Source organism: Ahaetulla prasina, chromosome 1 (genome assembly GCF_028640845.1).
Source record: "Ahaetulla prasina isolate Xishuangbanna chromosome 1, ASM2864084v1, whole genome shotgun sequence".
Lineage (NCBI taxonomy): Eukaryota > Metazoa > Chordata > Lepidosauria > Squamata > Colubridae > Ahaetulla > Ahaetulla prasina.
The window spans coordinates 184401678-184418343 of NC_080539.1; the positions used below are offsets into that span (position 1 = coordinate 184401678).

The 16666-nt window shown below is 37.0% G+C and overlaps 1 protein-coding gene across 6 annotated transcripts in view; it reads right to left on the bottom strand.

Moving 5' to 3' along the window:
• PCBP3 (poly(rC) binding protein 3) overlaps nt 1–16666 on the bottom strand; it is a 71905-nt gene that overhangs the window by 47378 nt on the left and 7861 nt on the right. For 4 of the 6 annotated variants that reach the window (XM_058184896.1, XM_058184875.1, XM_058184886.1 and 1 more), the window contains exons 2-4: nt 7019–7170; nt 5883–6029; nt 2557–2580 (exon numbers count right to left, since the gene is read on the bottom strand). In XM_058184896.1, the coding sequence (XP_058040879.1) occupies nt 2557–2580; nt 5883–5951 (93 nt within the window). In that variant the 5' untranslated portion in view covers nt 5952–6029; nt 7019–7170. Of the gene's footprint in view, nt 1–2556; nt 2581–5882; nt 6030–7014; nt 7171–16666 lie in introns of all 6 variants that reach the window. The other 2 variants (XM_058184857.1, XM_058184848.1) reach the window with 2 other exon arrangements.

The window sequence follows — 16666 nt, forward strand, 5'->3', positions numbered from 1 at the left end:
GTTGAGAAATTAGAATGAATTTGAAAATCTTGAAACTCATAATACTGAACATACATAATTTATAATCAGTTATGAAATACGATTCAGAATCTCAGCAATTTAAGTTCTGTATGATTAAAGGAATGCAAAACTTGTATACAATAATAGAAATAGAATACTGGGCATTTCAGTAAAAATGGATATTTTCACCCTGAACTTTATCTTTAGAGAGTATTAATTTAAAGTATTTTAATCACTGACTTTATGACTGCAGTCATGATTGCTAAAATGAGTATCTTTTTTTCTCCAAAATACTGGAAATAAACAATTTGATCTTTTTTCCCCATTCGCAGTAGGATTCTTGGAAAGGTCAACAATATTGGAAATTAATTCATTGTAGAATGGAACTAATCTTTAAAGTAACAATCCTGTTTCAGTCTGGAATATTTTTTTGGACTTCACCAAATCACATTTTTCTTCAAAATACATAGAATTGGCATTATACATGGTAATGGATACATTATATGCTTTTTATTGGAAAATAAATCTCCAACTCCTTTATGGAAGAATGGTTACCGTATATACTCGAGTATAAGCCGAGTTTTTCAGCACGTTTTTTGTGCTGAAAAACGTCCCCTCGGCTTATACTCGGGTCTATACGGCTTATACTCGAGTTTTTTTTTTTTTAAGCCCCTCGGCTTATACTCGAGTATATACGGCTTATACTCGAGTTTTTTTTTTTTTCTTTTTTTCACATTTTACCGGGCGGCGCGGGGAAGCCCTGCCGGTGCAGTGGGGGGGCGGGGCGGGGGGGCCGCCAGCCTTCTCAGCTGAGGGAGGGAGGGTTTCCCCAACCGGTAGGTGCCTCATTTCCCACCCTCGGCTTATACTCGAGTCCCCAGTTTACCCCAGTTTTTGGGGTAAAATTGGGGACCTCGGCTTATACTCGGATCGGCTTATATTCGAGTATATACGGTAATTAAACTGTGGGAATATTCTTTGATATTTTGAATAACTTCATATCTAAAAAGTAAACCTTATGTACATTCAATCTTATTTGGAAACTATTTCTGGAATACAGTTCTGCAAATAGAATTGTGCCACATCCTGCACAAGAGTTTAGAGTTGTTATTCCAATCTGACATAGACTTTACAGATTATTTAGAGTATTCTTTCAATGTATTTCTTTTCTCTTATTGACTTAACTTGTGTTAAACAAATATTTTTACAATTCAAAAGAGATATTTTGATTAGAAATTGAGTATGAAATACTTAGAGTACTCTAAGTTGTTAATTGTGTATTGCAGTATATTAACCAAATAATATTTTAGATCTCCTGATTATGCAAGAGTTTTTGATTATCTGCCATCCATATTTTATTGCTTATATTGCGGTTTTTTTCGTTATTATATTTTCTATAGTTTTTGTTTTTGCATATTATTTCGTTAGTCATGATTGGAGCCATACAAAGTAGGTTTTAGTTTAGAGAAAAATAGGCATCAATTTTATCTGTTTTATTGTGGATCCAGATGCTTTTGCTTTAATGTGGAGATACGTATAAAATTTTCCTGAAATTTTACATTCAGTAAAATTTCTCTCTCCGTCTTTCTCCTTCTCTTTCTCCAACTATATGGTCTCCTTTGGTGTATTAGTAATAAATCAGTATATGAATATTTGAAGACCATTTCATTGTTAAAATAAATTCTTATTTGCATGATATACTGAAGCTGTAGCTTTATAATGTATATATTGCTTGACAGTAGCAGGATATTAGCTTTATTAGATTAGCTGCATCTCAGAATTCCAATACATTTGATATGAAATAGAATGATTTTTATTTTCAATGAAAATAAATATTGATTATATTTTGTTCTAGGATCCTTCTAACTGGTAGAGAGATCAGGAACAATAGCAGATTGATAGATACAAAACCTGATTTATAGCAAAGAAAATTGACCAACAGAAGTATTTTCATACATTGGTTAATTGGTATGAGTATTTAACTGGTGTAAATACTATATTCAATTGAGCCTGATTCCTAGGGACCTCATGGACATAGCTATTTAGTTTACTCGGAAAGTGAGATGCTTGATATTAGGAAACGTATTTCCTCAAGCTATTTTCAAATCAGTTTCCTGTATGCGCTTATTAGTATTCTTCCACGCTTTTCTACGATTATTGACCCTTTGTTTATTATAGATATATTCTCAGCATTTCATCACCTCCAGTTTGAATATCTACATTTTCCTCCACATTCCATCTATGTGAATGCAGATGTTGCTTGATCAGTCTCTGCTACCTTCTGCTTTTAATAAGAAACCAGATTGGCAAATAGCTCAGTGGAAAAAGCAGTTTGTATTTAGGGAAAAGGGAGATGGCTGAATGCAAAGCTTCTATTTTACCAATTATAGCTCTTATGCTCTAATTATATACAGCTCTTATTCTCTCAAGAATCAGCTAGGAAGGAAGAGGGAGAGAAGACAAAATCTTGAGCCCCTTGCTGGTCACCTCCCACATGCATAGGTCTACCCACAAAGAACATGTATGAGCATTCAAACGTAGAGTACATCACATTACCTTCCCAATGATGCTTCCAACTTCCTGTTCGAAAGAAAATGGCAACAAAGTAAGAATGTAAAAGCTTTAATTATCAGTAAATCTTATTTATTTGGCTCATGGCGTTTATTAATTTCCTATCACAATTGCATGGGTATTCAGTACAAAATAAACAATTTCTTTATTAGCAAGAAGATAAAACAATGAAGAAAAGAGCCACATTGGTGGGAGTTCCAAAGATTTTAGGATAGCCAGTGTTCCCCTGCCCTGATAGCCTCCCTTGGACAGCTAGTTCTTGCTGTTGTGACTGTATAGCCATATTTGGAATTAAGTGAAAAGTTATTACTGTATATTAATGTTGACTAGGTTAAACCCTAACATGAAAAATGCATTGTATATTAAAAGAGAACCTCTGCCAGCCTTTGATATCAATTAACAAAGACATGTTTGTTACTTACATCAGTAGAGGTTTTTTTTCTTTTATGAGACATTCCCTCTCCACCTCTGCTACAACAAGGTTTACATATTTGAACTTTGTTAGTAGATAAGAAAAAGAAGAATTTTACCATATAGCTTTCTCCCTCCCTCATTCAAGCCAAACACTTAAAAAACCTGAATAGCCATGCCCAAATAACTACCCTAACCCTAACAACAATCCTGTTTATTTATCAAGCTGGGCTCATACCTTTGCCCATATTTACAGTAAAATATAATGCATGAACAGGTTGCAGTAAACAGGAATGTTAGTGCACCCACTATATCACAATTTGGCAATCTGAGGATCATGGACACTTGCTTTAGTTCTCCTAACATATGGCACTACCTTCTAGTATCATTTTAATTTACCCGGGGATTCCTATTTAATACAAAGGCTTATCCATGTTGATGAATGGTGATCAGAGCAGTATTGATACAGAGGAACTCAGATGTGTTGGTTGTCTGTCCAAAACATATTTTGATACTTTATCTCTTGCTTGATATTACTCTATTCAGAAAGTTGCCTGCCTTGAGGGGGGGAAACAAAAGAACTTCCAGGAACAAAAGCCTTTTACTCCTTTTGTCTGATATCTGCATGCACAACTGAAGAGAGGTGGCTGCATATCTCCATCTCCTGTACTTGGAGAAATTCCTGCAAGAAGTATCAAAATAATACTTGCTTTTTTAAAATAATTGCTTATTTATTTATTTAACTCATCTCATGGCAGTGATTCTGGGTAGATGCCTAACCCCAACAATCCAGAATAACAATTTCTTTGCCAACCACAGTCACTTATTTGAGATGGGCAGCCATAGAAATTGAATAAATTAATAAACAAATCCAATAAAAAATATTTAAAGTTGCACAAATCATGGTATTTACAGGAAAAAAACCAATTTAAACAATTGGCTGGCAGAATGTGCTCAACCTCCCAGCCCAAATGCAGTGGAGAAGAGTGAGATCTTTAAAGCCTTACAAAAGGCTAAATGAAATCACCCTTGCAAATAAATACAAAATGGCGAACTAGCCAATCTAACCCTCAAAATAACCTAATCATAAAACCTATTTTTTCATGTTAAGTTCATATTCTCAATGATTCTCTTTTCTTCCTAGTTAATTGTTCACATAATCAAGTCCTTGTGATCCTACTTAATATAATCTCCTTTTTAATCTGTTGCTTAAACTCCCATTTTCAGAATCAAAATGTTTATTTTTTTCTTGATTCAACTGCAAGTCAACAAAAGACCCAAAACAATGGTTTAACCCAATTCAGATCGATGGTTTGAATAGATATATAAAATTTTCTATAATTTTTTAGATAATGCTACAGTACATAAACTCTCATGCTCAATTTATTGTCTAACCGATATTTTAGAACCTCCAGAACTTTCAATAAAAGAATAAATCTCAATAAGGGATTAAAGTACTGGAATACTTTCATGAACCCCACCCCCAGAAGACATCAACTCTTTTTAACTCTCTGTAACAGCAACCCTAGTTCTGCATTTCTCTCTTTTAGTCTACTCTTGATGTATTGCATATGTTCGGCTTTCTCTGTCAATTTTTCTGCCAGACTTATATGGGACATACTTCTGGAAACTGCCTGTAATCCATGTCAGTGAGGATCTTTGTTTTACAGAAGTACTGTAAATTCCTCTGCTTTGTTAACTTGCTGTCTTAATGTATGCCTTCTTTAACGGGACATCTCAAGATGGGGCAGATTCACTTTGATTAGCCACTTCAAGTGTGAGAATGGGGCTTGGTGCATGTAAAAGTTTAGGACTTCAAAGACAGGGGCATCAGTTTATACTCAGGGAAATAGTCTCCGTATATGAAGACATGCCTAACTTTTGAGAACAAGAGGTTTTGAAAAAAGAGAGAACATAAATATTCATAATCAATTTTTTGCATTTATATGTTGAACATTTTTGTTAGCAGTTAACGCTAAGTGTTTTTACATGATTTATTACTTAGTTCATCTTATTTTACTACTTTATTACTAATTTTAGTACAAATAGTATTCAAACACTATAATGCCTCTCCTCTCTTTCTGTGTCCTATACTGGATATAATCTGGACGTCATAACTGGTGAAGACTACTAATAATTTGTCCCAAAATGACAATTATTACAAACCTATGCACATTTTAAAGAAAACCAGTATGAGTAGATAGTTATGTGGGTCAAACTGTACAGTATAAAAATTAAGAATTTCACCTGCAGAAATCCAAATCAGTGAAGAATAAAGGAAAATGTTACCTGAAACATCAAATTAGGATCAATCCAATTTATAGTCTATGCATCTCCCATGGTTCTAGGATCATATCTGTAATATTTGCTTCCCAGTGAAAGAATATTCCACATTTAGGAATCATGCATTAGATGTGTTTTTCAGGAAATAAAAGTAGGGCACACATGCACAGTTTTTGGATTTACATCAGAGGTAATATTCAGCAGGTTCTGACCAGTTCTGGAGAATCAGTAGCGGAAATTTTGAGTAGTTCAGAGAACCGGTAAATGACACTTCTGACTGGCCCTGCCCCCATCTATTCTCTGCCTGCCAAGTCCCAGCTGATTGGGAGGAAATGGGGATTTTGCAGTAACCTTCCTCTGGAGTGGGGATGGAATGGAGATTTTACAGTATCCTTCCCATGGAATGGGGTGGGACTGGAGATTTTACAGTATCCTTCCCTTGCTACGCCCCCCAAGCCACGCCACACCACACCACGCCATGCTCCCCAAGCCACGCCCACAAAACCGGTAGTAAAAAAATTTGAATCCCACCACTGATTTACATATAAACAAAGTTAGCCTTCATTACTATGTTTGAATTAGAAGTGATGACATGAAAATACTTCAGTACTGCTCACCTTTCCATGCATCAATAATCTGATGGTAAGAGTCACATTCAGACCACCTTCAGAGACTTTAGATTCCATATTTTGTCTTGGAATATTGGATGATGTAGAAAGTTTGGAGACTCAAAGAAATAAAGATGTATCTCCACAGGAGATCACCTGCCAGTGAAAAAACAAATGCTCCTTTTGTAGAATAAACTAATAAATAAAATAAATATTTGTTGTCACTCAGCACATTAGCTGCAGCTTCAAGTCTAAAGGTGAGGATAGACTTCTATTCAGCAATCTCAACAAACCCTCCTCACCACAGAGGCCACTTGGGCCTCTATTTTTTATATATACATACATACTATATATAGTATAGATCTCCTGCCATCATTATTCAATTTCTCACATGTGAAAGCATGTTCACAGCTTTATTATATAAGAGTTGCAATTCTAACTATTCTTTGCCTCAAATCTTTTTTTTTTTTTTTTTTTTTTTTTATTCAAAAAGTTTTTATTAGTCAAAAAAGGTTTATACAAATACATATCAGGTATGGTAAATTTTCAGTTTTCTTATCTAAAATAAGAATTTTACTCAAATTTTTTAACACATACAACAGCCATATGGCAAGCAGGTGACACGAAGTAGCTAAGTTTACAAATTTTAAAAACGTAATAAAGAAGAGTCAAGAATAAACAGAATATCGTACAAAAGAGAATAAGGAAAACCAACACAATCCCAAATATCTTTATCACTTCCTAGTTTTGGATCTCAGAACTCTGGGTTCAGCCTGACCCAACTCCAGGGCCGCAACAGCGGCAGCCGCTTCCGCCCCATGATCTATAACCTCCCCTTCTTCAATTCCTGGATCATCTGATTCCAGGAGGGCTTTGTGTTCCTCCACATAGGCCGTAGCCTCCGCAATTGTACTGATTTTTTTCGTAATGCCCTCCCGGAAAATCATCAATCCCTCAATCTCAAATCTTTTTATTGCAATTTTTAAAAGATTTTTTTAAAAATCCCACCTTAATTATTTTTATCAATAACTCAAGTTGATGAACATATTTAATACTCCTTCCTCCTGTTTTCCCTCCAAAAATAACCCTGTGAGGTGGATTGGGCTGAGAGAGAAAGAAAGACTGGCCCAGGGTCACTCACTTGCCTTTCAAGGCAGGACTAGAACTCTGTGTCCTGTTTTCTGCTCTGCTGCCTTAACCACTAGGATTATCAGTCTTTTGGTAGTGGAATTTATTTTGAAGAAAGACACCCCAATTCTGGGAAATATCCACATGGACTATGGTAGCCCTTTTCTGTCTGGAAAATATAAAGCATGAAAATCAAGCTGTTATGTAAATATTTCCAATTGATTGAAAAAGTGGGTCATGTGTTAGCCAAATGCTCCCGGCTTTATCATTGCTATTAAATTATACACGCTTCATGCTTCAGCATGCAGGAGAGCTACATTAGCCTTTTTTCATTGTACTGGTGAAAGATAAGCATTTTTGTCAGAACCTTAATGGACATATGAGCTACATTGATACATATATAGATACAGATACAGAAAAAAGGTTGAAAGCCATTTTAGAAAGTATTGGTTAGTTACTTACATTTTCTAGCTTAGACTAGAGACTTTGTATATTTCATTATCGTGTACTTAATTTTAAAGAAATCATGAAATGGATTATTAGCCTTTATTAGAAAAGCTTGTGGGTCTGACTACCGGATGCATATACTGGGAAATACTGGGATAAGAGAAATATAATCAAATATAGTTTAATTATTTTCCATCCCTCTTTAAATTATAGTCTTCTTAATTTATGTTTGTTTATTTCAGTTAGACCATTACAGAAAGCTCAAACACTGTCAAGAAAACAAGAACAAGGAATATTCTAAATTCACACTTCTTGAATACATGTTTTGTATATAATTTGTATACAAATATATTGACATCTATATTATACCTTTAAAATCCTACTAATATAGATAGTCCTAGGCTTACCACCAGTACCTAGCAAAGTTAAGATGAATCTACTCAGAGCTTCTTACAGCTCAGTTTCAAAGTTCTACCCCCTCCCCCTCCCCCGGGGGAACATGTCATCTCATTTTGCGTGCTTGGCAACTGGCCCATATTTATAGCAGTTTTCAGTGTCAGTCAATCATGTGACTTCAATATATGAATTTTTTTGCAAGCAACTGGCGTTTACTTCTGATTTCTGGCAAAAATACCCAGTGGCTGCAATGGGTGTATTTAACAACTGCAGTGTTTGCTAAACAACTGCTGTAAAAAAGGTCATAAAATTGGACAGTCATATGGTGACCCGTTTAATGACTGCCATTACAACTCTAGTTCAATTACAGTTTGAAGTCAAAGACAACATGTATTGAAAAATTTTAACATGTACTAAATCAGTTAGCTGTTTTTAATGCAGGCAACAGAACAAGAGCTGGACATTCTACTTCAAAGGATGTTCTAATAAAAGATAAACGACATATACTTCAGTCTTGTCTAACGTGTTTATTATATGGGGATAAAGTACATTTTTAATTAAGGTGGCATCATAGTTGGATAAGTATCATGTTTGTTTGTTTATTTCAGTTAGACCATTACAGAAAGCTTTTCTGTAATGTCTTTTCCATTATCTCCTGTGATATTTTTATAACTGTTTAATGGCAATTAAGGTAACTGATGACTATTTTATATTTTGTTTTTTTCAGAAAGGGTCTGTAATTATAAATTAAATCAAACTGAATATGGCTATGAATATGACATCTCAGCTAGAGCATCATGAGAAGTCAGTTAGTCTATAATTTTTACCTGATTAACTTTTACCTGTTTTACTTGGAAAGATTATTCTGGAAAACATAAGGTCCCTGGAATTTTATTCTTCTGTAAATAATTTACGTGTAATTGGAATTATGGCAGTAGAGGCAAAAGACCAAAAGGGATTCTTGAGGATTCTTCAACATAGAAACAATTGTCTTTGCCTGAACATTATCAGTAGATTTAAGATCTCTCATGAAATTCTAGATTCTCATTTCATATTGGTAAATTGTTTCAGGGATTCACTAAGAATTTCCTTGGACTTTGAAAAATGACATTTTACATTCAGTAGAAAAGTCTATTTGTGCTTTATTGCAATAGAGAAATAAAAATACTCAAGAGTCATTTCTTAGTATACCAAGGAAGTTCAAAAATGTAGAAAGAGGTTTAAAATATCATTGCTTGAGAAAACAATATTTCAGTAGCTCATCAAGGTTCTATCTATTTTTGTTCTACATCGGGGTGTCAAACTTGATTTCATTGAGGGCCACATCAGGATTATGTTTGATCTCAGGGGGCGGGGGTGGGGGTGGCCAGGGTAGATATAGTCAGCTGTGGTGGCCGGAGTCCTCTGCCAGTGAACAAAGGCTCCTGAACTCTGTTTTTGGCTGCCATGGCCTCCTGCAACCCACTTCCAGTGAAAACGGGAGGGCTGTACAGTAACTCCATTTTCACTGGCAGAGGGTTGCAGGAGGCCGTGGCAGCTGAAAACAGAACTCAGGAGCCTGTAAAGTTTTAACTTTACAGAAAGTAAGTTTTTTTAAAAAATCATGTTATTGTGACTTATTCTGCCACATTTATATTTAGACTGCTGAACATATTTATATCTGGTTCCTAAATAAATAATTGCTTGTGGCAGCTGAATGTTTCTGGCCGCATAAAAAGATAACTACAGTTTCTTTTGCAATCACACTTTATTTTCTTTCTTCCCATTTCTTCCCTATCCCTTTGCTCTTTACAGTTAGCCCGCAACATAATTGAAAGGAACTTATGTTGTTAAGTGAGGCAGTTGTTAAGTGAGCTGTTTTCAATTTCATGTCCTTTTTGCTGCAGTTGTTAAGCAGATCATATGGTCATTAGATGATTCATGCAGTCATTAACCGAATCTGGCTTCTTCCACTGACTTTCTCTGGTTGAGAAAGTTGTGAATAGCAGCCACATGAATCCAAGACCATGCAACCATTGTAAAGACATACCAGTTACCAAGTGCCCAAATTTTGATCACATGACCACTGGGATGTTGCAATAATCATTTATGTGAGAACTTTTGTAAGACACTTTTTAAATACCATCATAACTTTGGTTGCTAAATGAATGCTCATAAATGAAGGACTTTCTGTATTGCTTTTGTTCTAAATGTGCCCTCACTTGAGTGGTATACTTTAATAAATTAATTAGAATTTTTCTTCTTCTTCCCATTGATTCATGTAATACGTACATTAATAATTACCCAAATATTATGCATAGGGAGCATTAAATATGTACTGCAGAATCTTTGACTACTGTTCATCAGAATTCTTAGATTTTATTTTTAACTATGTTTAAGTTTTCTTATCCCATTGTTCTCACTTGTTGGGGAAGGGGGGACTGATATTTTGTTAGAGCATGAATGGATTTATTTTTCTTTCTTCTTGCTTATTGTTTTAAAATCGATAATACCTACCTACCTACCTACCTACCTACCTACCTACCGTTCCTGTCCTATTGTTTCCTTTTGTTATATCCGATTAATATAGTTATTACATACTCATACTTATATATATGCTTATATATTGTATAATTATTTCATGCTTATGCTTATATATACTGTGTGACAAAATGAATAAATAAAATAAATAAAAAATATTCAATGACAGTCTCCTTTGTAACCTTGACAGTCCTTTGTAACCTTGATAATATTCAATGACAGTCTTTGTAACCTCAGTACTTGTAGAAAAGTACTGACAAAAATATGAAGATCAATCAGAAATGAAATTGTACTTTTTGCAAAAGACTCATAGTCTCCTTAACCTTTACCAAAAGCTCACGTGAGAATCGTGTATGAACATGGCAACTATAAACATGCAACAGCAGTTTCAACTTTTATCAGAAGAAACTCTACATTGATTGTTAAAAAAGAAATATCAGATGCAGGAGGTAATTTTTTTAAATAATTGTCAGAATGGATGATCAATATCTACCTCTCCTCAATTTAAATTGCCTCAAAAAATTTGTAATTGTTTTTCGTATCTTCATATTGACAATACCATATTTTTTGGTGTATAAGATGCACCTTTTTACCCCCCAAAAAAGGGCAAAAATCTTGGTGCGTCTTATACGTTGAATGTAGCCCCACCCACCCCAATCCCCACCCTTTGGACATTTTCGACCTCTGCATGTCACATTTTCGGGTGGTTCCAGGCGGAGGGGATCTGGGTCGGGGCACAGCCTGAGGAATGAGCCTCTTCAGGATGGTCTGGGGTGGGGGTACCTGCCCAGCGGCTTCAGTGAACAAGGCAGGCCCCACAGTTCCCCAAAGTGTTTTCCTTTGCATAGCATAGCAGGGAATGGGGGCGGGGTTAGGGTTGCAAAGGAAAGTGCTTCAGGGAACCAGGGAGGAAAGCATTTTCAGGTTGTTTGAAGGGGAGGGGGAAGATGCACACTCTTAACTGCACACGCCATGGTCGGTGTTGGAGGAGGAGAGGTGGAGGAGCTGGGGATACTGATGCTTTGGCCCTCGGCCCCCCTGCTCCAGGCTGCCCTGGATAAGATGTCCACCATCAAGCTGTTTTGAGGAAGTTCCAAACGGATTTGTAGTACTCGCTAAGCTGGCTCTTCAGCCACAATACCCGGCACCTCTCCACCATGCAGTCCTTGCAGAGGGCTTTCACCAAGGAAAGAGCCAAAGCCAACATCGTCCAGGAAGGTGCCCCCCCCCACCTGTCAGCCTGGGTCCTCCCCCATTTCTCTTGTAGAAGTAGTCAGCCACGTCCTCCAAGACCCGCTTGACAGTGGAGATTTTTTTTATTTTTTTTATTTTATTTGTCACAACAGTATATAAAACCATAAGCATGAAATAACTATATAATATATAAGCATATATATGAGCATAAGTATATGATAACTATATTAATTGGATATAATGAAAGGAAACAATAGGACAGGAACGGTAGGCACGTTTGTGCTCTTATGCATGCCCCTTATAGACCTCTTAGGAATGGGGTGAGGTCAATAATAGAGAGTTTTTGGTTAAAGCTTTGGAGATTTTGAGAAGATTTTATCTGGGTCCAGCTTCCCCCTCCCCTTCAAACGATCGATCAACACCCCCCCATCCCCATCCCCTGCTATGCTATGCAAAGCACTTTCCTCCCCGAATCCAAAAAGTGCAGCTGGCGCTGCCACCTGAAAATGCTTTCCTCGCTGGTTCACCAAAGCACATTGGAGGGAAACTGGACGCCGCCTGAAACGCGGCTCTGTGAATTGCATCGGGCCAAAGGGCAACAGTGCTGGAAAGGAGGGATGTTTTGCTTTAGGGGCTCCCAGGTATGAAGAGGGCTTAGGCGGTGGTGGTGGCTCCTCATGGGGTGTGAAGTCATTGGGACCATTGTCTGCCCTGAGCTGCCTGCTGGGCTGCCAGAGGGGGAAGCAGCTGCGAACAGTGGGGCCCGCCTTGTTCGCCGAAGCCACCAGGCAGATTCCCCCGCCCCCAGAACATCCCAAAGAGGCTCATTCCTCAGGCTGTGCCCTGACATGCTGTGAGGGGTCTCTTCGGGGAAAGCGAGTAGTCCCTGCAGATCGCAGGAGCACCCTGATAAGTTTTCCGGAAAAGAACTTCTCAGTAATCGACGCCCTCTTTCCAGACGAGTCTCTGAGGCACTTCTTGCTTGCAGGAGGAGGAGGAGGAAGAGGAAGAGGAAGAGGAAGGCAGCGTACAGCAGTGCCACTTTATGCTGGTAGGCAGAGGTAGAATTCTTTTTTTCTTGTTTTACTCCCGCAAAATTAAGGTGCGTCTTATACTCCAGTGCGTCTTATAAACCGAAAAATACGGTATATATTAATGAGGGGATTTGAATCAGACATTAAATTCCTTTTCATACAGCAACATGCCATGACCTGTATTCTAATTTCAAATTCATAATATAGATTATGTGTCTAGATTTAATGGATATTTAATATTCTATTAATTTGTATGTTTCATTTTTTTGATGATGAACAGTTCTTCCTTAATACTGAGCGTTTGCAAGACTTTCCTTATTTCAATAAAAGTTATGAAGTACTAAATCATCTGCATGTAAATCTTCAGGGAGCAAATTCTTAGGCAAACTGGGCAGCAGGGAGGATATTTGATAAGACTTTGATATGCAAATTAATACAACCATTAAATAACAAGGGGGCAAAATAGAGTTTGCACTTCAATCATTGCTCATAATGATCACTGGCCTTATACCATAGGGAAGAATTATCATATTCATTTTGGAAAAGCAGTCATTCAAATTTCTTCCAATAGTTCAGACCATCACAAGTTTTATCATTTAAATAAGGGAAACTTTTGATTCATGCTTTTCAAAATGTTCCACATATGTTCACCACCAAGTGAAACTCATGGCAGCATGTTAGGTGTAATCTTGCTACCCAGAAACAGGCTATACATAAACTGTGCTTTCTTTGTTTTGTTTTCATTCTATATTAGCCCAAATGGAAGTGAGTTGGATCTAGGTATTGGTATCTATCTCTGTGCTCCTCTAGGGCTGCAAATTTCATCTAATCTGACAAAAAGCAAAAGAAGGATTGTAAAACACTTGGGAATTTCTTATGACAGTCAATAGGAGAGATAAAGTTTAGATTTCTAAATCTTCTAATTTAGCATTGAGGGGCTAGATCTTTCCAAGTTGGTTCCAGTTGTCTGAAGGAGCTCAATTTATCTGTATCACTGTAAATATTCAAAAGGGTTGGAAAATGTTGGAAATATTTTTTTTAATCTGCTCTAGGTATATTCTGAATATGTCATTTCAAGATTTGGGTCTTATTCTGATGCATTTTAATTAAGACATGATGTATAAGAATGGTCTCAAATGAACATTCACACTCTCAAGGGATTACTTTATAGGGCTAAAAAAAAGCAAGTAGAATTCTCAATCAAATCTAGTTTGATTCTGAATTTTATATTTAAAAAGGGCAGCCTTCTTTCAAACTTTGTATCTCATTCCAATGCAAGAAAATAAAATGGGTGGGAGTTTCTTCAGCAGAAACTCAGTAGACTATTGTATTGACTATTGTAATCCTCCGCAATTGAAAAAAAAAATTGTATTATACATTTTTTAAATTGCAAATAAAAATTGCTATTGTTGTAATGGAGAAAATGTTGTTTTAAAAATGTTGCTCTTTCTGCAAAATTTCAGCATCGAAATGCAAAATATTTTATTAGAATATGTGTATCTGTGTGAGCAGTATTGCTTCCTACTGAGCCAATTGTCAGCAGTGTCTGTCCTGTGAGATTTTGTTTTTTTTCCATAGAAGGGAGATGAGGTGTCAGGCCAGGAACCAGGCATTCTGAACCCATTTATCAGCTTACAATTCAAGGTTTATTCTGATTCATGTTTTTAACAAAACGTGGTATATGTCTTAATTAAAAGAGAAGCTAAGAAATATCCTAAAATTGAAGGATGCCTTCTATGTAGGTTTAGGGATTAGTTAGAAATTTGCCTTTTTGTATCAGACGTTTTTGTGCTACAAAAACATAACTCCACTTATGTATATTGGTACCCTCTCAAGCTATTGGTACCCTCTCAAGCTATTTATTTATTTATTTATTTTATTTTATTTTATTTTATTTTATTTTATTTATTTACATTTATATCCCGCCCTTCTCCAAAGACTCAGGGCGGCTTACAGTGTATAAGGCAATAGTCTCATTCTATTTGTATATTTACAAAGTCAACTTATTGCCCCCCCAACAATCTGGGTCCTCATTTTACCTACCTTATAAAGGATGGAAGGCTGAGTCAACCTTGGGCCGGGCTTGAACCTGCAGTAATTGCAGGCTGCTGTGTTCTAATAACAGGCTCCTTACAGCCTGAGCTATTATGGCCCTATTATGAGTTGTCTTTCCCAACAGATTCTGTGCCTGATCACCCACTACACATTATGGGAGACTGAAGTTTGAATTACATTATGTTTTTATGAACACCAAATGCCTTATTCCAACCTGTTAATGTTTGTGTATTTGACTAAGATAAAAAGTAAATTCCTTGTACTTATTGATTTTCAAGTAAAAGAAATACTTTTGTTTGAGCTCCTCAAAAGGAGAAAAGGTTGGTATGGCCTCAAGTGTACTGTCACTAATAAGCAATGTTACACTATTTAATGTTCCTTGTTTTAAAATTATTATTATCATTATTGCTATTGTTGTGCCCTGTAAGGACTTTGTTTCTCTCACAAGCCAATGTTAAGGGGAAGGGGCCAAATCGAGGCAATTTCTCGCTCTAGGAAGAGGGGTATTTATAGTACTATGCAAGTAATTACCAAAAAGTTGGACAAGGCAAAAGGAAGATAGAGTCCCACTAAAGCAAACTTCTAAAAGCTGTCCACTAGCACGACAAGCATCTATTGATCTGTTTCCACGCAGCCCTGATTTCTAGAAAAGGGCGAAAGAGGGAAAGAGGGAAAAATGGAAAAAATGCACATCTCCTTGTATTTCCTTTGCAAGACAGCATAAAGCAGCAAATTTAGAAAAACAGAAAGAGTTATAATAGTAATAATGCAAGAGCTGTAACCATCTTAATATTGTGCTTATTCTTTATAAAATAATGCTAAAGATTTAACCACAGATCTTCGGAGCAGATACTACAGAGCAGAAAAGTGAAGACATCTTCATTTTGTATCTTACCCAGAGTCATAACACTAATCTCAATTATATCTATTCATGAAGTTGTGTTATGAATTCAGAGGTTCACCCAAAGAAATTCTATAATCTATTTTGAATTCAAGAGTTCTTGAAGTCTTATAATGGAATCTTGTCTAATCTGTATACAGTACTTTCAACCAGAATTGGGGAACTTGATTTTGAATACAAAGTGATTTGTTTTAAAAGGAATACACCTGGATCAAATCTCTCTAGGTATTCTATGTTTTTACAGTACTTAGAAATGCTACTTCAATACCAGCATGTGAAGACTGTATTTTTTTAAGCAGAAAAAAAAACATTCTTCCTCATAAACCCTACTATAAATCAGTTATTACATATAATATTACTGTAGTGATGAGTCCTAACTATGAAATCATAATTTGGAATTGAGATCTGGTGGACCCTAATTTCAATGCCAGATAGCTACAACCATGACAACGTTCCTGGACCAAGCTAATTATGACTCACAATGGAACTGTGTAAAAACTATTAAAGAAAGGGTTCAAGAAATACCTAGACAATCAGACGACTTCCGGTATCCAGTGGCAACGGACGTCTGGAAGGTTTCTCCTGCCTCCAGCGCCCGAATCCGGCCGCCGCCGAGGCCCTCAGGGGCCAGGTGTTCCGAAAAGGACACCTGCCGTACGGACGGCTCGCCAGGGGTCTCCCAGCCGACATACAGGACTGTGGGGACCGATGCTGGCGCGTCCTAGGCTTGGCGGGGTTCGGAGGCCACAGGCCGCGGCCATTATTTTGGTCGTCGCCTGGGCCGCTGTGCCCGTGACACCGGGCATTGATTTATAACTGCAGCAGCCTGGTGGTGAACAGGGCACGGAGAAGAATTGAGGAGGAGAAGGAAGGGAATATCGGTAAACGTGAGTGGAGTGCTCCGGAGTGCGGGGTTTTCTCCCCTGCGGTTGGAAGGAGCACGAGTTATTTTGGAGAGAGGAGAACTTAAAATAAGAAGATTACCGGTTTTGTGGAGCTCTGGAGAGAAGAGGTGATGGAGAAATTTAGGAGGGAAGGTTTGAGGCCCCCCCTCCTTCTGGGGAACAGTGGTGGCGCCCAGCTTCCGCCTTCACTATGAGAATTTTGATGACATCACT